Genomic DNA, 22482 nt, shown 5'->3' on the forward strand with positions numbered 1-22482 from the left:
CTACTACAATGCATTCCGCAGTGCATTTGTTGTCTCACTGGATGACTGTCTCCAAATACAAAATACAGTACAAAGACAAAATGCTGCCTATGTAATGGCTCCAGTTACAGTTCTGGAGAAAACTTCCTACCTACAGAAACAAAACTAGGAAACAACTAAGAGAAAAGGTAAGGTTTCCCATGGGAATTGGACTCTTAAGTTTCTGTACTGACACCTTTTGGAAAGATTTAATGGTAAAATTGTAATTAATTTTAGAAATATTTGTGTTATAATCCCGTATTATTCCTTGAAATACCCTTCCTCTGCCAGCAGGTACATTACTGAATAAGATCAAAGCTTTCATAGTAGAGCCTTCTATGAAATACTAATATATAAGTTTTGCTTCAACAAAACTTTCCACAGAAGCCTTGACTGATCTACTTTTAAGATTGGAAACACCATAATGACCTCACCTACTGCACATAATATGTGGAAATCCACAATATGAATCTTGCATTTTTCTGCATATATTATTTGGTCCCACATGTGACGTTCCAGCTATTCTGTAGGGTAGATAATGATTTTTGGACTCTAGGCCAAATGTTCTTACAAAAGCTGTCCGTCCTGGCTCCAAGTCATGTCTAGACTCTATCAAGACTTTTTAGTTTAGTATTGCAAGCAGCTAATGTACAGGTCACAGGTACACTGAAGACCAAACTTCAGCCTACCAACAACGGGGGCAGCTGCTTCTTCTTGAGCAGCACAGGTCACAACGTCCAGTCCAAACATTTCTAAAATCTGAGGAAAACAAAGTCTGGAATAAGCTTCCACTGATCAGAACAGGTCCAGGTTATTTAGGGAAACACTGCAAATCCTTCAAAAACTAGAAAGGTTATTCTTTCAGTTTATCTTTTTGAATTAATTTGGAATATTCTACACTCTCATTTCTTAATATGAAGAAAAAGGAAACAGGTATTGGGAGAGTGTTGTGCTAAAAGCAAGACATAATTATTACTTAGCAAAGGCAACACAACTTTCAAATGCCTTCAGTTGCCTTTTAAGAGTAGGCATTAACCTAGTAACAAGTAATTGGGGTCCTTCTGAATTTATTACTGGTGCTTAGATCTTGTTCAATGTAAAATAACAAAATGATGGTGATTTTTCACTTTAACAGCAAGAGTAAAGTCAGCACAAATGTAAGGCTAGCAGAATTAAGGATATTACAAGCCTGTGGGGACAGCTAAGGGTCACACTGTTAATGCTGGAAATAAACACACTGTTCTATTTTTGTGAACAGGAATGTCAGTCTTATCTGAATAATCTTGCCATAAAGCACTTAAAATAAAATAAACACAAAAGTAAAGAAAACAGAACCTCAGAACAAAACAAACTAGTCTCAGCTGCTTTCATAGGTATGCTCTATTATGGCATATTTATAAATGAGTTCTCTGATCTTTCTCTGATATTGCTTTGGACACATCTGTATTATAAAAGCTGAAAACAATCCTTTCTTTCCTCCTAATGGAGTTGAATACACAGAAAGTAAAATGTTTCTCCTTCATATCTTTGAGTTGGCCAGAAAAAATACAAGAAGGCTGTGTCCTCCAGATGTTGGTGTGATCCTTCATTAGCTGTGCAGCATTTCAGGCAGTCAGGTTTTACATATTCTTGACACAACCAGCTAGAATACTACTGTGGGCTTTGCAAGGTCAGAACAAATCAAGACAGGAGTTACACAGCTTTGTTGTTTTTAATTGCTTTTATGAAGAAAGAGGAGCTTTCTAAAAGCTCTGTTCAGCATCAGATGCAATAAAGTGGTATTGGTTATTTCAGTGGGAAAAGAGGCAGGACACCTGTCCCTGCACAGAGCTGTGGTGAAGAACTACAACAGTGCTTTCCTTCTGCATCAGTGTAAGGTGCCCCCTTCAGCATATTGAAACTCCGTGTAGCCAAGAAAGCACTAACAGAGCAACTTACAGAGGAATGCATTTCCTAATAAACTGTGTGGATGGATTTACATCTTTCCTGTGGTTAGAAGGTGGTTTTGGTTGCTGTTTGTTTCTCTTTGTTAAAATAACAGCCATGCTTACGGTCACATAACACTGATGAAAGTCTGTTTTCTCTTCCTATGCACTTTACTTTCCTAAAAGCAAATTTCAGGTATCACTCCAGCTCAAACTCTTGAAAGAAATTAAACCAGACTCCACCAGCCTCAACTCTGCCATGTCTCCTTGTGATCATGACTGTCCAGAGCCACAGGTAACTCTGCGGGGCAAAGTTAAGGGATGTCCTGCTTAGCAAGCGTTTCTCACAACTTCACCGGTGGAATTTCACAGTGAGATGAATCGGTTTCCCCAAATGCAGCCTGGTTAGGTGCAATGCAACACCCGAGCACGGTGTTCAGCCGGGATGGAGAACTCTGCCCTCCCTGCTCCGAGGCCCCAAGGCCACTCCGCAGCCGCAAGTGCTGCAGACAGCGCCAGGGGGGGTCTTGGGGAGCTGGGCCGAGATGCCCACACCTCCGGGACAGCTTCTCCCCCAGCGACCGAGACGCAGGTGAGACGGCCCCGAACTGGCAGCGGGGGGACCCACGGTTTCAAATGCTGACTCCTCGAGTAAGATCTTCCTCTCTTGACCCACCTCGTTCCCGGCGCCGCCTCACCGCGGCTCCGCAGGACCGCCGACAGCCGCGGGGCTCCGGCTGCACTGCTCTGTTCGCCTCGGGCGCCGAGCACGAGCCGCCAGGGGGCGCCCGAGCGCGGCTGGCCCTTCAGCGGCGGCGGCTGCGGCGGGGTGAGAGTGGCCGAGCCTCCCCCGCCAGCCCCCGTCCCGCCGCCAGAGCACGGCGGCAGCCAGATCTCCGCGGCACCTCACGGCAGCTGCTCCGCTCTGCTCTGCTCTGCCCTGCTCTGCTCTGCCCACGGGAGCCGGCCGTGGCGGGGGCAAGGATGCTGAGACTCAGCCACGGGTGCCGCGCCCGCCGCCGGCGTCTGCCGTGCCCGCTGCTCCTCCTGTTAGCGCTGTTCTGGGCACCGGCGCTGGTGGCCTTCAACCTGGACGAGGAGAAGCTAACTGTGTACAGCGGGCCTCCGGGGAGCTACTTCGGGTACTCGGTGGACTTCTACATCCCTGACCCCAGCACGTGAGTGCCGCAGCCGCCGGGCTGGTCGTTTCCCTCAGTGCGGTCCCGGGGGGTAGCGGGAACCCGGCTGTGCCCCAGCTAGAGTCCCCCGCCCCTCCCGCTCGGCCGGGGCTGGGAGCGGGCTGCGGGGAAGGCGATGGGCATACCTTGGGTGACAGTCCCCGGCCCGCCGTGCCTGCGCCGCCGCCTGTTGGTCTCCATCGCCCGGTGACTTCTCGGTGTGTTTCGCAGGGTCAGTGTCCTGGTGGGAGCTCCCAAAGCCAACACCACGCAGCCAGACATAGTGGAAGGAGGAGCGGTGTACTACTGCGCCTGGCCCGCCACCCAGTGCAGGCAGATACCCTTTGATAACACCAGTAAGTGAATCGTTGAATGTTGTGCCTGATGCTTGGCTATGCTCAAGTCTCCCTTCGGCACAAGTTCCATTTGGGCTCGCTTTAGTTGTATCACTTTGGGCTGAGTATCTGCAGTTGGCTGGAGAAACCCGGCTCCTGGGAGGCTGTATGCATGTGCGCTTGTGGGGAAGGGTTTAATGGTCCTCAGAGAAATAACAGGAGTTATGACCTCCAGGAGCTCTGTGTAGTTCATCTTAATAACTGCCATGTTTTGGTTTTGTTTTGTTTTTTTAATAATGCTTCGGTGTTTTTAGTAGATTCCTCATTTTGAAAACACTGGGGCAAAAGGGGGTTTGAGTGCTCAGAAGACAAACCCCCCAAACCCATGTCTCATACACTTCCCTGAATCCTGGAACTCACAGGATTGCTATTTGCTGGTACTTTCAGCAAGGGGTTTTCCATCTGTTCAGCTGCCTGAAGAGCCTCATGTGGCATGCTTACTGAATTCTTTTCAGCGAGAAAGAATTTTACTTCTGATCATTGGAAGCTATATCCTAACTGATTTAGGCACAATGAGGATAGATTATACCCACTTCCAAAGTCCCAAGACAGATGTTTCTTATTTAATTACAGGGAACACATGTTTTAAACAATTCAGGCTGTTTATGTTTTCTATTGTCTCTTTATAGGTCTTGAAAATAATTTAAACCTAGTGTTTGCAGGGACTTTAAAAATGATTCCTTCATTTAGGCAGACTTTGACAGTTTAATCATTAAGCAAAAATTGTGATTCTTAGGTTATATTTAATCTTAACATTTGTGGTTTATTTAAGTGCAAACACAATGCAGTTCACTTCTTTTCTAAGAGCACAAATTAAATTAAAAGAGCTTACTTAAATGTAGCAAGTAAGGAGTGCAGCTCTCTACCCCTTCCAGCTCCAGCCACCCACATCCTATGCGATTTTAGTGTCTAGGAACTCTGCTCAGAATGACCCTCCCATCATTCTGGGAATTCTTCAAAACAGAGTGAGAGTTCCTGTATGTGTATGTACCTACTAAGGCATGTAGTACTACCTACAGCATATGGTTATATATAAATGTGAATGTACAGACATAGACAGTGTGCACACAGCATTTTTATTGTCATATGCCCATATCTTTAAAATTAGGCCAGTGTAGGAAATATTCCTGTATTTCCATTTGATAATTAGGTAGTTCATGTAACAGAAGTGGAATGTATTATTTGTACAAATCAATTTCAGGTTTGAATAGAAAACTTACCAAATGAAAATTCCATTGCATTTTGAAGAGGCATTTTGAAAAATGAATGAAAATCTTTTGATGAAACCTAGAAGGTTTCATTTAGTTTCATCTAGGTTTCATCACTAGATATCCTAGAAGGACATCTGGCTTTCCTGTGGGAAACTCAGGACAACTCCTTACTCTGGGCAGAGATGTCCTTTTGCAGATACTGTGTTTCAGATAAAGGCACAAACACAGGTTGATGAGTATGTTGACAAGGCTTTGGACTTTATCATACAACTATTCAGCTTGGAATCTCCAAAGTGTAATTCATTCAGTCTTCCTGAGATGGTTGGTTGTGTCCTCTGGGTAGACAGCTTGTAGACAGCTGAAGTTAAGCCAGAGCGAGCTCTTTGGGTCGATATATGGTGCACTGTAGGCAGGTTTAGCAGTGTTATCATTAGCTGTCTCATTCCAGTACCAAGGCCAGTAAAGGTGTCATTGTTCACTGGCCAGCTGCCCTCACAGACTGGGATCCTGGGAAGATTTGCGTAGCTTGTACCAACATCTGTTCTTTATTGCCAGGAACATAAGGGCCATCTCCAACATGCCTTAGATGACTCTTTTTGCTTTAGTATGGTTGTACATTTCATGTCAGTTTTTTCCCTCCAAAATACACTACTTAGAGGAGTGTGTTCTCCATCTTTTTCTCTATTCCCTGAAACAGAGTAGTCTGAGCTCTATCCTAAATTATATTATTTCAGATAGTCTGTTACGCGCATTTCCTTTTGAAGCTTTTGACCATTATATGCCTAAGGGGACTTGGACAGTCCTTAATAAATAGGGATATTTTCAGATTATAGCTTTCTTGTACAGGCACCTTGTGCTTGCTATGCTTTCTCCCTACAACATCACTCAGAAATGCTGCTATTCCCATTTTATATTTATAGTCACACTTTTATATTTATTCTAATAAATAGAAAAAAGTCAGTCTGAGTTGTCAAAGATCATTGAGGAAGTTGGTGATGATACTGGTAACCGACTCAGGATTTTTTCTTCTCCTCCAGCTCCTTAGCCACAAGATTATCCATTTTCCCAAAACAAAGCCACTCAGTAATTGTCAGAAGACTGGAAACTCAGCTCTAGCAGCTCTAATTTTAAAGATTAATGCTTCATGCCTCATAGAAGATTTTTAAAAGTCTTGGAAAGCTTTGGGAATGTTTTCTGAAACAAAACTGAAAAACTACAGAGGCTGCTTCAGAGCTGGAAGATTTCATCTTGATGCATTTTTATACAAAGCCTTCCTTTTAAAAATACTTTTTTCTTGACTAACCAAATAATACCAGCTCTTTCAGTTAGATTCACTAAGCAAAATAAAAGGGACAAAAGTGCTGCAAATTTGAAAGCGTTTTAAATTAAGCTCAGAAGTAAAAATTGAGTGGAACTAGAAAGAAAGGAAAAGTATAATGTAACACCTAAAAGGCAGTGCGATCCAACAAATAGATAAAGAATTTACTAAATCAGTATTTTTCAGCCACAAGAGTTCAATGAAAGACTTGTATAAATATTGAAAAAAAAAAAAAAAGCAGAGTCACAAGTACTGTATCCCAAGTTAGATTCTGCAGGTCATGAAACTATGAAATTTCCACCGTAACATAAAAATTCAAGAGATCAACAAATCCAAGTGGTTGAAAACCACTGGCTTAAATTATACATGGGCATGAGGCTCATGTCTTCCATTTCCAAGGACTGGGTACACAAATGAAGCTCAGGTATGTTGCATTCAGTGCAAGTTTTTTTCTGCCATTGAGGGGGGAACATGCAATGCGCTTGGATGTTATTTGGACTTCTACTGCCACAAATGAGTGTTTAAGTAAGTGGACACCTAATTGCTAAGAGTCGTATGTAACTGTACACATTATGTTACTGTTTCCACAAGAATAGAATTCTTTGATTTGCAAATGTTTTGATGTCATTTGTGTGAATACTATTAACATCTTGGTCCTAATAAGTGAAAACAGTGAGGACATTGACTAGTATTCTGTGATAGCTTCAGTCAAGATTCTGGACATTCTTGAATATTATGATGTTACAGGTGTGGAGTTGCTTTGCACTAATCTATAGTTATTCAGTACTTTACAGGTACTGAGAATGGATAGATATGTCTTGTTACGTGGGTGTAAAGGATAACAAACTAAACAGGAACAAACTCTCTCTCCACATGTGTTTAAGGCTTGTTAAGGAGCAACGATGAACAAGATCAGGGTTATAAGTCAAGGAAGGGAAGGAAGGAAGGAAAAAAGAATGTGTTGAGTTTGTAAAGTATATAGTGTCTTAGGTAGAGGGGACACTTATTCAGAAAGTATTCTGAAGGAACCAATTAAGCAACAGCCACCTTGGTGGAAAAAAAATAGGCTTGCTTGGGATAATATTACGATGGTAAGCACTGAGATATGATGGTCTTTGGTCCTGTAAAGGCTGATTTGTTGAAGAATTTTGTTTGTGAATAATACTTTTATATAGAGTCCTGAAAGGAGAACACAAGTGCTGAGCCTAACTGGACCTGATATTTTGACATTGGTGTAAGAGAACTGGATCTTACCAGAATTGGTAAGATCCAATTCTCTTACCATCATGGATCAGAGATCTGATGGTGCAAGAATTGTACCCAGGGTAACTGGCAAGGTACAGCCAACTTCCCTCCACCACACAGCTGTGAAACTCAGGACTAAACTCCATTCTTTGTGTCACATAAGCTCTAAATGACAAAAGGCAAATCATTATTGCTTGTGAAACTCTCTTGTTCCTTTTTTTCTCAGAAATTAAGATCACATGAGGGAGTAGACATTGCATTGGTAACTAATGTTCCAAATAGGAACACTCAGTATTCGATTCAGTACTCAATTCCTAGTAAAAGATATAAGAACATCTTTAAAAAATATGTCATTACTTTTGAGTGCCATGGTCCAGCTGTCAGACTGGGATCCTTACTGCTAAAACTGATACCCAAGACCAAGACTACTCCTAAAATTATCTCTGTGACACTCTGCGTATGATGGGATGCCCAACCTGGTCTGAGTGCTATGAGCAGATGCATTACTTGTGTTTCTGTGGAAATGTGTGTGGCTAAACTTCTCTGTTGAGAAAATAGCTTTGTTGGAGTTAACAGAGGTGCAGGAGTATCTGCAGCCCATTCCTAAAAGTAATGCCACCTGACTGAAATTGTTCAACCAGCAGTTCTTCCCAGTTGTCAACTAAATTGCTAAATCCATCTCTCTCTGGTCTTCATAGAAGCTAACCCAGGGATTTCCAAAGCAGTGAGGTGATTTACTTACAAACTGACATCAGTAATTAATCCTATTGATGAAATTCCTGACAAGGGACAGAGGAGCAGAGATGGGAAGGAGGATGAAATTTTGATATGCTGTAGGATTTGAGCCAACCCACCCATAAGCAGGTCATGTAACCAGACATTCCCATATGGGTTGGCTAGTGATATGGCCTTCAGCCAAGAAGGGGCTTTAGCAGGAACTCTTCATATTTTCCTGCTGTTGATACAGCAGTGACTCTGCAGTTCCATGTTTGCAGTTCTTGAAAACTCCCTAAATCTGGGCACTAGGGTCAAGACTCTGGGAAGAAGCTTGAAAGCTTCTTGAAAGCTGAAAGCACTGCCCTTGAAAGCACAACTAGTGCTTTAGCCTGCTCCATTGCAGCATAAAACTGAGATAAAGTATAATGGAAGGGTTTTTAGTATCCCCTTACTCCAGGAGATATGGACTGAAGGGCAGAGACTCTTCTCCCTTGTTTCCCTGCTCTGTAAAGCCATCCTATTGCCTTGCAGTGGAAGGCTGTGATACTCTTTGAAACTCAGTGATAGGACAGGGGAACAAGTGTTGGCATTATATTAAAGAGCTATGATCTGTCTTTGCTCTCTTAACTACACAAACATAACTTCTCCTTTTCAGTTTCTCTATTATGAAATGAGGTTTACAATGACTATTTCTGATTTAGCATTGAGGTAAAATTACCAAGTCCTTGTTTAAACTGCGTGCTCTTCCGTTCAGCTGCCAGGAGAGGTAGCAGGAGAGCAATACGAAGAAATCTTTCTCCCCGCTTGATTAACTGGGGAACTTATGAAGCACTCAAAGCATCTTGCAGCCAGAAACAAACTTAAATGCCCCCTGAAGTCCACTGTTGCATTTGAAATCTAGTAAAAAGCTAATAGTTCAGATTTCAGAAACTCATTATAATGGTAACTTTTAATTCTAATACTTAACAGACTGCAACAAGTTTTTATGTTTTAAATTAGCTCCTAAAGGCAGATTTTTAGATACCACTTCTAAGTTTCCGGAAGTCACTGAGGTGTTGTCTTTGCTATCAATTAACTTTACCAGTTTTAGTAAAACAGGTTTATTTTTCTAAACTAGTTGGAGAAAAATTGAACAGCCTCTGAAGAAGAACAGGGCAGTGGGATGTAGATCAGTTCTGGCCAAGCGTGCGGTTGATAAAAAACATGAGCTGCTCTGGCCAGCAGTTGAGCTGATTGTAACAGAACCCAGGTACTGCATAAGGAAAGGATGTATTGTGGGACTTGAGAGGTTTGGTTACATGAAAAACTCGTTAGCTGTAGAGATGGTAAGATTCTGGGGAAAATTTAGAATCCTGTTACAAAACAGGATTTGCATTTGAAGAGAAAGTGCTGAGGGAGAACTTCGCTGTTCTTTTAAATGTTGACACATTTCAGTCCACTATGCCAGTAAGACCTTATCTGGAGCCTCACGGTTCACTTGTAGCATTCTGATTTATAATAGACCCTCATGAGTTTCTTTTATAAGTCTCAGCCTTATCTAAAGAAGGGAAAAAAATACCCTTAGCTATGTTAGTTCAGGCTCTGAGGTCTTAATATGTTTTTGATCAGATTGTACTGAGGGGAAAACATCCTATTGGGTTTGGTGATTCTTTTTTTCTTGATCCATGGAATGAAAGTCCAAATAAAGCTCTCTAGATATGACGTTAAATTAAAATAACTCATTTGAATAGCATCTAAGGCACAATAAAAAACAGAAATTCAATAGGTATTTGCAGAGTCAGATAAATCCCCAAATAAAAACAACTTTTCTTGTCATGCAAGGGTTTTGCATATCCTTACTGTCTCTAAACACTATAGAGTCTTTTTGCCCCAGCATTAATGTTGAAGGCAATTCTGTGGCGTGGTTCTCTAGATCATAGTCTTCAGCTTTGCATTTGTATTCTGTTGGTCTGTTGAGCATGTAATAGCAACGAACCTGTAAATGTTTGTCCTGGGTTCAGCAGTAGCAGCCGTTTTTTCTCCTTCTTGGTAGCTGGTGCAGTGCAGTGTTTTGACTTTTGGCTCAGGAACAGAGCTGATAACAATGATGTTTTGGTTTGGCCAAGGATTTTGTGAGCCTCATGCTCTGCTAGGGAGGAGGGGAAGCCGGGAGGAAGCAGAGACAGGACACCTGACCCAAGCTAGCCAAGGAGGTATTCCATACCACAGCATGTCATGCCCAGGAGGTAACTGGGGCTGGTAGACTGCAGGGTTGGAGGAGGTATCGGTTGGTGCTTGGTCAAGCTGGGGGGGGGGGGGGGGGGGGGGGGGCAGGGCGAGTTATCAGTCAACTGGTGGTGAAATGATGTATTATTATTATTGGTGGTAGCAGTAGTGATTTGTGTCATACCTTAGTTACTAAACTGTTCTTATCTCAACCTGTGGGAGTTGCATTCTTTTGATTCTCCTCTCTGTCCCTCTGGGAGAAGGGGGAGGGCAAGAACGGGGGGAAGTGAGTGAACAAGCTGGCTGGCTGGGTTTAAACCACGACAATGTTACTGACTTCCCTTTGCTTAGAAATGGGTGGTATCATTGGAATCTCTTATGGTAGTGATACCAAAATGATACTACTCTACCATGGTCATAGGGTTGACTACATGCTCTCTCTTCCCTCACTTCTAGAATATGGAGCCATGCATGTCAGTATGAACCCTCCCCTCTTTCTCTTCCCTTCTGTAAGCCAGGACCCTAATGATGCTCATTTCAAAGTTAAATTAGGCTGCTCAAAGGCTTGTGTAACCATGTTTTGAAGCTACTCAGGGATGGAGATGCCATAGCCTCTTTAGGTATCCTGCTTAGTCACCCTCATTTAGAAGAGTTTGTTCTTTATATCTAATCAGAAATGCCCTTTTTGCAGATTATGTCTGTTGCCTCTTTTCTTTCTGCTGCGTACCTCAGATGGGACTTTGGCTTTCTCTTCTCTCTACCTATTGCACACCGGATGAAGAGGAAATAGATCCTCTTTTGTGTTTTCTTCTTTGGACCAAACATCTGCAAATCTTGTACTGGTATCTCAAAACTGTACATCGCATACCAGGTGTTGTCTCCATGTGAGGGGGTTATTCACTTTCCTTTACCTATATGTATTTATATAAATACAGATATAAATGTTTGTTGGTTTTATATGTTTGTATTCCCATTTTATATAAATATAGATAGGTTGAGGTGATTATTCACCTCTACTGTGTTTATATATAATTATGTATAAATATATGTTTCACATTTTGTATTGTCTATATTTATTTATCTGTATGGATGTGCATAGATACATACACACATGTATCAGAACAGGTATTTGAAAGGGGTTTGCCATCCTGGTTGTAATCTTGAGTAGGTACAGCTTAGGGAGCAGAGTGTAACTGAGCCTGCTGCAGGTGCTTGGTAATGGTCATCTGTGTCTATCCAGTAGATACAGGCAAACACACGTGGAGCAAGTAAAGATAACACTTTTCAAAGTTCCTGAACAGTGAGAGACTTACCTGACACAGTTACAGGTGTATTACCTGGCTGGATTTGTTGCTTTGATTAAAAGCATTTTTTCCCTATGTTAAGTTTGATTAAAACATTTTTATCTGCTTTTGTTGAGTATTTTCAAGTTATACTAGAGGATGCATTTTTTACTTCTAGTTTTAAAGAGCCGAATGAATTGCAATGAGCCACTGTCAGTGTTTGCAAATACATCTGTTTCTTATGCAGATGCTGGTTACTACAACAAAGAAATATTTACAAGCGTAATGTTTGATTCATGCCTGTTAAACGGTTTGTAATGTGCTGACTCAGTGACTGAGAGACCAGTCACCATAGAAAGCACCAAATTTAGTTTAATGTGTGCAAATGATGGATTGGCCTTAACACTTGCTCTAGGTTCAGGTTCTAATTCCTAAAAATTAATCTCTGCAGTGCTATTTTTACATAGGTTTGCTACTTACTGAATTCAAACTTTTCTACTTGTCCTTCTACTCCTTTGGCGTTGGTAGTCCCTAGGTTCCTCAAGTCTAAAAGACTGGGTGATGGAATGCTTATTTTGAGAATCATATTTCATCATCTCCAGAGCTGCTTCTGGATTGTGGGGCAGTAGCAATGTATAGGAGTCTTGGCTCCTGCAGCAGAAAATTAGATGCTTTTGTGTTGCTGAAATGCAGTTTAAGGATGCCCTTGCACCTATGTTTATATTTATACATGTGTCTGCTCTTTGTATACTCCTGCTTGTCTGGGCCTTAGCCTGCAATACAGACTGCTGTCTTAGGCAGTAGAATTAAGAGTGACTCCAGGGCTGAGTTTGAAGCCAAATTTGCAAGTCATCCAGACTGTTGACCATCTGGAACAGCTCCTGGGCTGGCTCTGAAACAGTCCAGCTGGTACTCGAGGCACTCGCTGGACCGCTGCGTGGACAAGCTCAGGAGTTGTGTGCCCAGCCCAGCTGCTGCCTTGTATTCTGGCTGTCCCTACACTAGTGTCACGTATCATGATGCAAGATAGCCTGGACTCCTTCCTAAAAGGGGCCAGGCATTCTCTTCCAGAAGAGAAGATGGCATTTAAATGCAACCTGAATTCAAGCCAAGTTTTTGCTGTTCACAGAATTACAGCTTAGCCCCTGGGTAAGGTACAGTATAGACATAGCCTGTGGGCCTCAGATCCCCATAAATAACACAAGGAGAGATATTTCCCTGTCATATAAGGGTGCTGACAGGGTACAGACATGTTATTTTTCAAATGTTTAGATAACACAGTTTTGAGCGATATATCGAAGACACAAATAAAACTTTTTTTTTTTTTTACTGGATTGGGATTTATCTGAGTAAATAAATAGTTTTTACCTGAGTCTGGTATAAACTGGTCACCCATGGCTATCTACAGTTGGTAAAGAAAAAAAAAAGTACATTTAGGCCGTGGTTCACCTGACCCTCTCAGATATTTGCTTTAGGAGGAGAACTTGTGACCTACCTACTGCATTTCTAAGTGGATGACTAACTCGGAAGTGGACATTTACAGTGGCTTCATTCAGAGGCTTGCTGTCTAGCTGAATACAACCCGGGCACAGTAATAACAATCTACAGTATTCAGGCAAGTTAGTTGTGTATATAGCTTCATTTTCGTAAAGTTGGAGGGGAAGCAGTAATGGTTTTACAGAAATCTGAAATATTGATTGGTTGTTAAATACAAAAAATGAAACTGTATTTTAAGGCACAACCTCAGAAACTGGGAATATGGATCCTGAACAAAGCTGATTAGAGAATTTCTAACAAAAGAGATTTAGTTAGGGGAAAAAAGCTATTTATTAATAGTGTCTGTGGTGATTTACTAATCATTTTATAATGAAAATCCCACGCCACATGATGGAAGTTTCATACTATACCATGTGCCACTAAGCGCAGTGGGTGTGTGTACAGTTCTTGCAGATTTACTGACAAATTCATCTGTGGTTTTATAAATCCTGCAAACAGTTGCGCTAGTTTTAAACCTAACTTCTTTTCAAATTCTGGTATACTTTGCCAGTAGACAAGTATGCTGTTTTGATTGAAAATGTAAGCTCTTTTTAAGTTAGAATACTGGTCATGAGTATCCTCAGAGCCAGGCTAGCATTGGCTGCTGTAAGCTGACCATGGCTGATTTTCAAGCTTCAAAAGCTTTGTTTCTATCAGGACCTCATCTGTGGACATTGATCATGTTCAGATTTGCAGGAGCGTTAAAAGAGAAAAAAGAAACCTTTAAAGTTTGAAATTGTCTGACTTCACTGGAAAAAATAATCACAAGTGGTGCTGCCAACAGCTAGGGAGAAGCTGGCAGCTCCTGCAATGCAGTGTGTCACTGTCTCCCACACTCTTAAAGTTTTGGCGTAACTTAAATATATTCTAAAAATGAAAATTTGTGATTGATTTTAAGTTACACTTCCTGAATTTTTAAGATCTAAATGTTCCTAAAATTTCTCTCTCTCCTATCCCTAAGCATGGATTTCCATACTAGCTCCTGTAACTGGCACAGCACAAAACCAAGTATTTGTATGAAGGATGATGTTTTCTCAGACTTTCAAACTTTCATAGATGCATTCTCATTCAGCTTTTCTTCTTATTAGAAAAAAATACAGAGTACCCCTGTCCTCCAAATAAAATGTATTATTTTTGCTACTTCAGTTTATATCTGTAATGTTTATGAGGTCACCATGAGCTGAAGTAACTGGTGGTCCAACATCCTAGAAAAGCATTCAGGAATCTCCTCTATTCCTATTGGGTAAATCCCAGGAAGTGTTGGCTTTTCAAAGAGCTTACTGCATTTTTCCACAGGTTTAAAAATTTTGTGCAAATCCATAGAATATAATCTGACATACCTTTTTCCCTACGTTCCAAGGTAGATAGTATATAGTTTTATTTTCACGTATACTGAATAAAAAAGGATTGATTCTTGTGAAATCTCTCCTGATACGAACCAGAAGCAAACATAAGGGAATGCAGATATAAGGGGGAAGGAGTAATGCCCTGCTTGTGTATAAATTGAGAAGTTCATTAGGAGTGACTGGTAAGGGAAGAGCATAGCTCATGAACATATGGGAAATCAGTTTACTTCAGAGAACTGAGGGTGAAAGGAAGGGATGTCTGCTTTTTATTAAAACCTGAAATGCATTATAATTGGCCTGAGTCTTTGCCCAGATGGCTTCTCTTATGCTGACATCTGCAAGAGTGTATATAAAGCAACATTAAGAAGCTGTCTCTTGTGGCAGTGTGTACACATGTAATTCTGTTAAGAACTAAGTCCTTTGCTATCTATAGTGTTGGTCTTTGAATAAGCATGCTGAGAAATGTCATTTGTTTGACAAAAACTAATTATAGAACATGGTTTTTGCATGGCATGGGAAGCTTCTACCACGCATGAGAAAACTTTCAGGGTTTTTCACCTACTTTTGTAGATTCTTGTTCATTCTTTATCATAAATTCCAGCTAAACCTTTTTGTTTTCTTGTTTGTTTTGGCAGGGGAAAACAGGGTTTCTTCTTTCAATCCTTTTTATTTTTTCTGAACTTTCAGGGTAATTACTTTTAATTTTCATGTGTGAATTTGTTTTCTGCTGACCAGTGAAAAGTATAAATGATACTAGAAAGTCCATTTCCTGTTAAGCTGACAGGACGATGACAGTGGATGCAATGTGATATACCCATCGGTCTGTTCACTTGTATCTGTAATTCTCAGGGTAATACTTTTTGAAAATAAGCCGTCAACTGCTTCTTTCCTTATCAGACAACAGGAAAATTAAAGTCAATGGCACCAGGGAACCTATTGAGTTTAAGACAAACCAGTGGTTTGGGGCAACAGTCAAAGCTCATAAGGAGAAAGTTGTGGTAAGTCTTACGCATTCGGTATTCATTTGGAGATAATGTTTATTTTTCTCAAACGTATGTCTTTAATAGCTCTTTATGTGTAGATAATGGAAAAAACTCTAGACTTATGCATGAATTATAAAACAGATTATGTGTATAACTCGGAAAATGAAAGCAGCCTATAAAATCAGGTTGAACTGACCGAGTGAAGATAAGCCTACTGTCGTGAAGATAGCAGAATTCCATATTTTTATGGAAGTAAATGATGATTTTTTTAACAGATAACAAATATATTTTAGAGATACACAAGAACTGATAGCTATATACTATAAAATGTTTTGTATTATGAAGATTTATTTGGAGTGTTAAATACAGAATGTAATGGAAGCCAAGATTTTTGTGCTGAAGACCCATTACTAAGAGAAAGCACTGACTTCTTTTGTCACATTTACATTGTTTTGAAAAGCTGTGTCATAATCCTGGTAAAGCAGCCACAAGAAAAGTCATAAGAAAGTTCCTAATCAAGACTGCTGTCAAAGTGCAATGTCTTGTTTTTCAGTTTCACTGTGCATTTCACCTGTGTTGATAGAGAACTCCAGCAGGGGGCAAATACTTTTATTGCTTAGCAAAGTAGTGGTGATGCTGCTTATATGTAGACATTTTATATTTACACAAAGGTTTACATCAAAAATGCAACTGAAATAACTGTGATAAGAATAATTAATTTGGTCATTAATCTTGTTAGTTTTTACAGTTGCAAAGCCACAGCTTGTGTCTTGGGATTTGTTTAAAACTTCCAGTTATTACTCAAGAAATAGTCATAAGGGAAGAAGTCTAAAGGAAATACCTTCCCTTATTTAGTATGGCTTGTGGTTAACCTAGGAAAGGATTTTGACATGAAATAGGTAATGAATAAAACATCACCCTGTTGTGTTACAGAGCTAAGTGGATGTAAAAATGCTAAAAATAGCTGAAGATTTTTCATTTTATGTACTCCACTAAACAATAGTTCAAAACCAGAAATAAAGCTTCTTTGTCATCATTTGGTGAATCTTAATCAAGTGAGCAGAAAACCTCAGCACCAACTGATGTGCTGTGTCTGTACTGACCAAACTTTGGTTTGCCTCTGATAACTCTTCTCAGGCTTTCTGAAACAGACAAGCAAAAATGTGAAGAGTGAAGGTAGAAAAAAATGCCTTTTAAGCTTTGAAAGGAGAGAAAAAGACAATGTCACCAAGCTGTCAGAAACTTCTATTTTTTTTAAAACTCAGATGTGATGGAAACTGCATCAGGTCAACAGTTATGCTTATATTGAGCTCGTTTCAATCTATTTTGCTCAATGTCAAATGTACCTAAAATCATGCTCATAGGATACATACTCTTCTTTACTGCACTCTGGTTTTGCTTCCTGTTTTAATCTGTAAGGTCTTCTAGGCAGGGACATCCTAAGAGTCCCAATTCCTTAAACCATTGTTCCAGAAGCACTGACTTCCTTGGTAAGCACTGAGTAGCACAGTGGTTCATTCAGCTGGAACTGAATGCAGAATGAAGGTTTATACAGTACTGTGAATAATAACAAAACCTTGCCAGAGGTAGGCAGGTTTCTGATTGGAGAAGTAAGACAAGGTAGGAAATGAACAAAGGATTTGTTTGTATCTTACAGAGGCAAGGCTGTAGGAAGAATTAGTGTCTTCACCACCCTGCCAATTGAAAAGTTTTAGGTCACAGGAGCCCCTAAAGAATGACTTGCATACCTGACAGCTTATCTTTTTTATTTTTCCAGTTATCTGAGTTACTTTCAAAAAAGATGATGCTACTCTCTCCACCGCTTGTATATCTTTTATCCTTACACTGCAATGTTTGTAATACCACTACTATAACACAGATCAAATTAGTTCAGTAACCAGAACTTAGCAAAAACATGTTCACCCAGAGACTGTTGAATCCGTTATAGCTGTACCATCTCTCTAAAGATTTAAATTAAGGTTTTATAAGACAACACAATCTGATGATTGTGATAAACGATATGACACAACAAATTTCCTTCTGAATATAATAATGGCAACACCCATTATTTTAAGACATATCAGGACAGAAGTAGGAATGTCTTCAGCCACATGTATGTGATCTCTATCTTAAACTATGGGATCAAATCTTGTGCAATGAGCAGTAATAGAGCAAATATATCACTTATAAGGCAGGCTTAGAGGGTATCTGTAACATATGCTTTAGTGTGAGTGGTATTCCCTGACAGATTTCACCTACGAAGAGCTATAAGTGAAAGATCAGATTATGCTTTTCAGGTTATAATGAAACTATAAGAAGCAGTGGTCCTGCATTTTCTTCTGTCAATACATTGTGAATGAATGATACAGTACCGGAGAGAATCCTCATAACACTGCTTATTAATTGCAATTGCCAGATAGGTGAGTATGTGACAGGTGCGTACGATATTGTTTCTGTTTTGATAGGCTTGTGCTCCCTTATATCATTGGAGAACCCTTAAAGACAGCCCTGAAAAGGACCCTGTTGGCACCTGCTATGTAGCAATTCAGAACTTCAGTGCCTATGCTGAATATTCACCGTGTCGCAACAGTAAGTATAAATAGGAGCAATCCTGTGTTGGAGGAATTGATATTGTACTCTGTGCTTTCATCCTTTCAGTCTTCACACAGTCTTGGTTGAACGAAGATTGCTATATGACATTATTGCACTGGATGAGGATTTAGAGAAAAAATTACATTCAGCTATACACCTGTAATTGTGTGCTTTACTGTTTAATTGAAAGAGGAAAAATTAAGTAAATTAAGCTTACGCAGTTATAGTGATGAGTTATAGTTGGTTCAATTTAAATGACTTTAAAATGTAGCAAACAGATCTAGATAAGAACCAAATAGCATTTTAAACAATTATTCATGCTTATGCTGAGTATAAATCTCTCATCGCAGGATCACCATCTGAAGACCAGACCCTGCACAGAAACACAGCCTCTACACCATTCATGCCAATAACTATCCACAATAGCTCATTTATGAAGAAGTTCCAGCATGGAAGAAAGCCATGCGCATTAGCAGTGCTGTTCTGCATTCTTCTCTGTGCTGTTTTGAGGATGTGATAGCCATCTCTGGGCCTTACTTCTAGGGGCGTAGGGAAAAAACGCGTGTATATTTAGAACGAAGTTCAGTTACCTAGAAGTCTGCAGAAAATCCAACACGTTAGATTATATCACTTGTTCATCCTATTCAGCATCCTGTGTCCAAGTGCTTATGATGATTCTTAATACCTTCATTGACCTCAGTGCTCCACACTATTAAAATCAATATGAAGTATCCAGTGGTTTTACTGAGCTTTAGACCGAGCTAGGTCTGTGGCAGTTTGTGCATTCACAGATCAGAAAATTGTTCTTTCAGTTACGTTTCTAAAGGTAATGTGTGTTAGACAGCAAATACGATGAGCTTACCTATCCCTTTGAGGGGAAGCTGTGGAAGCAAATCTATGATGTAGTTCCTTGTCATGATACAAAGACTCTGCTGTTGCAGCTAGCATTCTTGCCCTGTGCACATGGGCTAATTTCAAAACACATCTTTAACTGTTCTCCTATTGCAAACTGTGTTCCTACCTTTGAGTTTCTGATTTTGTCAAGAAAGTAACAGGCATTTTACAGAAAAATCAGACACTTCACATAATTAAAAGGTCTCTTTCCTGTGGAGATGTAGAGACAGCACCACTTCATGTAGCTGGATTTTCTTGACATCTGACAGATATGTGATAATAATGTAGCCCAATAATGCTTTCCATGGCCTATCAGAAAATCTGTTTAGCAGTGATGTCTCACTGGGGCTTTGCCAAAGGCTTATGACATTTGAAAAGAGAGTTCAAGTCACCATTCCTGCTCCCAGTTTCCCAATCCTGCACACTTCCAGCACTCCAGCACTTACAGGAAAACCCTAAAATGCATGCCAAGATGCTTTGAACAATTATGTAAGGATTTGGAGACTAGAAATGAAAGTGGACAGAAGCAGGAAGCATGGTTTTGCATGTATAAATCTGCATCCAAAATTATATTACACTTCAGTCCTCATTGACCAAATGTATATCAGTTAAAGGCCTGGCCTTTGTGAAGGACATGTACCCTTTCCCTAGCCATAGTACAGATAACCAAATGTCATCTGAACATTGACCCGTGCTGAGCCATCTACTATGTCTGCATTTTTTGAGAATGCCTTGGTAAACACTCTTGTGTTTATGGCAGGGCAGATTCTGGTGACCATTCTAGGATTTCTTGTCAAGTTGTTTACTTTTGTGTGTCCAGCCAAATTCAAACTGTATCCCTGGTAGTTGTTGCAAAGGTCCTTCCTTAGCACTGAGAGGCGGAAGTCCCAAGTAACTCCTATATTCCTGCTCCTCAAAATCTTCACAAGGGAGCTGCATGTTCAGGGTCCTGTAAAAAGTCTTGTTTTGCTCTGCCTCTTCTAAAAAAGGATGCGTATCTTTTCATGTATTTTGGTAGTTTTGCATTTACAGTCTTACAGTTCCAGTGATGTGTAAGCTGTCTTCCATGTGTACTGTGAAATCAATAAAAATCTTCTCTGTTCATAATTGCAGGCAATGCAGATCCCGAAGGACAAGGCTTTTGTCAAGCAGGTTTCAGCTTAGATTTTTACAAGGTGAGATTCTTCTTCCAAAATACTTTAACAAATGTAATACATCACCAGTGTTCAAGCACAAGTGATCAAGAGTTTACCCATGCTGTTGCATATGGAAAGTTTTGTGAAGTTTTTGCAAGTTTTTCCCCCTTTGCAAGCTTCAAACTTCCTGGTTTCATTAATAAAAGAAATACTGCAATCAGCACTTGTTTATCAATTGGCAGCATTCCAGTCTGACTGCTTGGTCTGTCTTAATAATTAGGCAAAAATTTGTATGTTCTTCTATCTCTTGTATGTTCTTCTATCTCAGTGATAGAAGATAGAATCTTCTATCATTGGTTACAATGCTATCCAAAGACCTGACTTTCAGGAAATAATGGGCTAGTAGTAGCTCGTTTTAACAAGGTGGAATAGCTTGTATAAAAATGCTTTTGGAGTCAGAGAAGTCGTTGAGTAAGACCATTCTTTTTGGAGGTGACAGTGAAAGTGCTTAGGGGAAATAGCTAGTTGTTCTTGTATGCCAAGAAGATCCAGAAACAACATTATGGGCCGAAGAATAAACTGTGCAATTATTGTTATTACATGTGCCATTATTACAGCACCAGGACCTCACATAACATTGATCATTGCTATTGTTTTCAGTGCATAGGGTGATCTTAACTTTATTTGACTGTGGCTTTCCCTGCATGTCCATGCACCTACATCATTACCTTGTGCAGAGCTGTTCTCCTGTATCATGATTCTGATATTCTTTTGGTCATTTAAATTGTTTTTCCCATGCACGCTTAACTTTGTTGTGTTCTTTTGTTGTGTAATTTTGTTCAATTCTGCTTTTTGTAGAATGGAGACCTCATAGTAGGCGGGCCTGGTAGTTTTTATTGGCAAGGTATGTTCATCTGGCTGGTTAACTTGATCTAAGAAGTGAAGCAGAAAGTATTGAAAATGTTGTACTAGATTTCCATTGTTTTCTCAGCTTAAGATAACCAGTCTGGTCTTATTTTCAGCAAATATAAGTCAGAAGAATTGTTTGGCAAGCAATTGAGGGTAAAAGTAAGTCAGAGAAAACTCAGGATGAAGGTTGGGTAGGAGGCGAAACAAATAGCAGTAACTTCTTATGTTGCCATTTTAGCACGTTTGTCATTTGATTAATAAGCCCACTTTTTCCCTAGAAATACTGCAGTTTTAAAAATAGCTAAAGTTTGTGCAATGAATGCAATTGTTTCAGGTTTTTTTCACTTATTTATTTGTGAACACCACCTTTTCATTGCTATCTGCATATATTTTTAGCTTATTTGTGGCATAACTGTAATTTCCAAGATGTAGTTTCTCATGTAGATAAAACCTGAAGTGATTTTGGTAAAGGGTTAAAAGGGTATTTTTGCTTTAACCTGTTCTGAGATGTCATGTAGCTGATTTCCCAGACTCTGACTACCAACTTGCCCATTGTCTGGCTCATTAGTGTGTGGTTTTGCATTACCATTAAAGGAGGAAGATCTAGTTGATTATGATGGTGTGGAATTCATAGCTTTGAATTCTTCATTAAGAAATTGCTTCCACTGGTCTACTACATTTATGCAGTACACCATCAAAAGGTAGCTGAGCCTGAAAATGCTAGACTTTAGTTTGAATCAGCACCTTGATGTGGGTCTCGAGATGCTTTTGTTGTAGTTCAGTAGAGTCTCAATGCCCATTTATGTGCACTCTTAGGACTTTCAGAGTAATAATGGAGAAAGACTGGGAGATGATGTCTGCTCTTTGCATCTCTGCTGTATTATCCCTTCAGCTCTGTTCTGATGTACTGCTAGCCCTGTTTTGTAGAAACTGGCTCTCCTTTATGCTCCTTTCATTTATGAAGTTGTTTGAATCCAGGTCAGGTAATCACTGCAAGTATTGTGGATATCATTGCAAATTATTCCTTCAAGGATATTCTGAGGAAACTGGCACGAGAGAAGCAAACAGGAGTGGCACCACCCTCGTATGATGACAATTACATGGGTAAGCTAATCTCTGTGCCAGTTAGCAATATGTTCTAAGAGCATGGGGCTTACACATATTGAAAAGTAGCCCTACATTACTAATGTCCCAATTTTGAGATGATTTGAACATGTTCTGCGCAACAGCAAATTAGTATTTTGTTAGTTACTTCAACGGCATTATGACCATGCTTAAAATTATGCATGGGGACCGGGTTTGAGGGTTGAGAGCTTAAATGGCTCATTAGGGTTCTTATTATTTGATCTTAAATAATTAAGCAGAAATAAAAAATGTTCCCAATTATATCTTTTCTTTTTTTTTGTAATGATATTCATGTGTCTCTGCGTGTAAGACAATTTTTTCTTCACATAAATATAGAAAGAATGCAGTGGAATTTGAAGGCAGAGATGCATCCTTTCACCTCTGCCCATAGATTTGAAACTACAGTCCCTGATAAAATCCAAAATCTTTACTGTGTCAACAGCAATTATCTCACAGGTTTACAAAA

At 40.0% G+C, this 22482-nt stretch overlaps 1 protein-coding gene across 1 annotated transcript in view; it reads left to right on the forward strand.

Annotated features, from left to right (window-relative positions):
- The first annotated feature begins 2806 nt into the window (after positions 1 to 2806).
- The window catches only part of ITGA8 (integrin subunit alpha 8), a 109949-nt gene continuing 90273 nt past the window's right edge, over positions 2807 to 22482 (forward strand). Inside the window, exons 1-7 of the mRNA XM_061468371.1 lie at positions 2807 to 3121; positions 3353 to 3477; positions 15275 to 15375; positions 17826 to 17949; positions 19960 to 20021; positions 20841 to 20886; positions 21870 to 21995. Of these exons, the coding sequence (XP_061324355.1) occupies positions 2928 to 3121; positions 3353 to 3477; positions 15275 to 15375; positions 17826 to 17949; positions 19960 to 20021; positions 20841 to 20886; positions 21870 to 21995 (778 nt within the window). The 5' untranslated portion in view covers positions 2807 to 2927. The remainder of the gene's footprint in view (positions 3122 to 3352; positions 3478 to 15274; positions 15376 to 17825; positions 17950 to 19959; positions 20022 to 20840; positions 20887 to 21869; positions 21996 to 22482) is intronic.

Source organism: Pezoporus flaviventris, unplaced genomic scaffold (assembly GCF_033815535.1).
Source record: "Pezoporus flaviventris isolate CSIRO_AGI_PZ_B2104156 unplaced genomic scaffold, CSIRO_AGI_Pfla_v1 ptg000047l, whole genome shotgun sequence".
Lineage (NCBI taxonomy): Eukaryota > Metazoa > Chordata > Aves > Psittaciformes > Psittacidae > Pezoporus > Pezoporus flaviventris.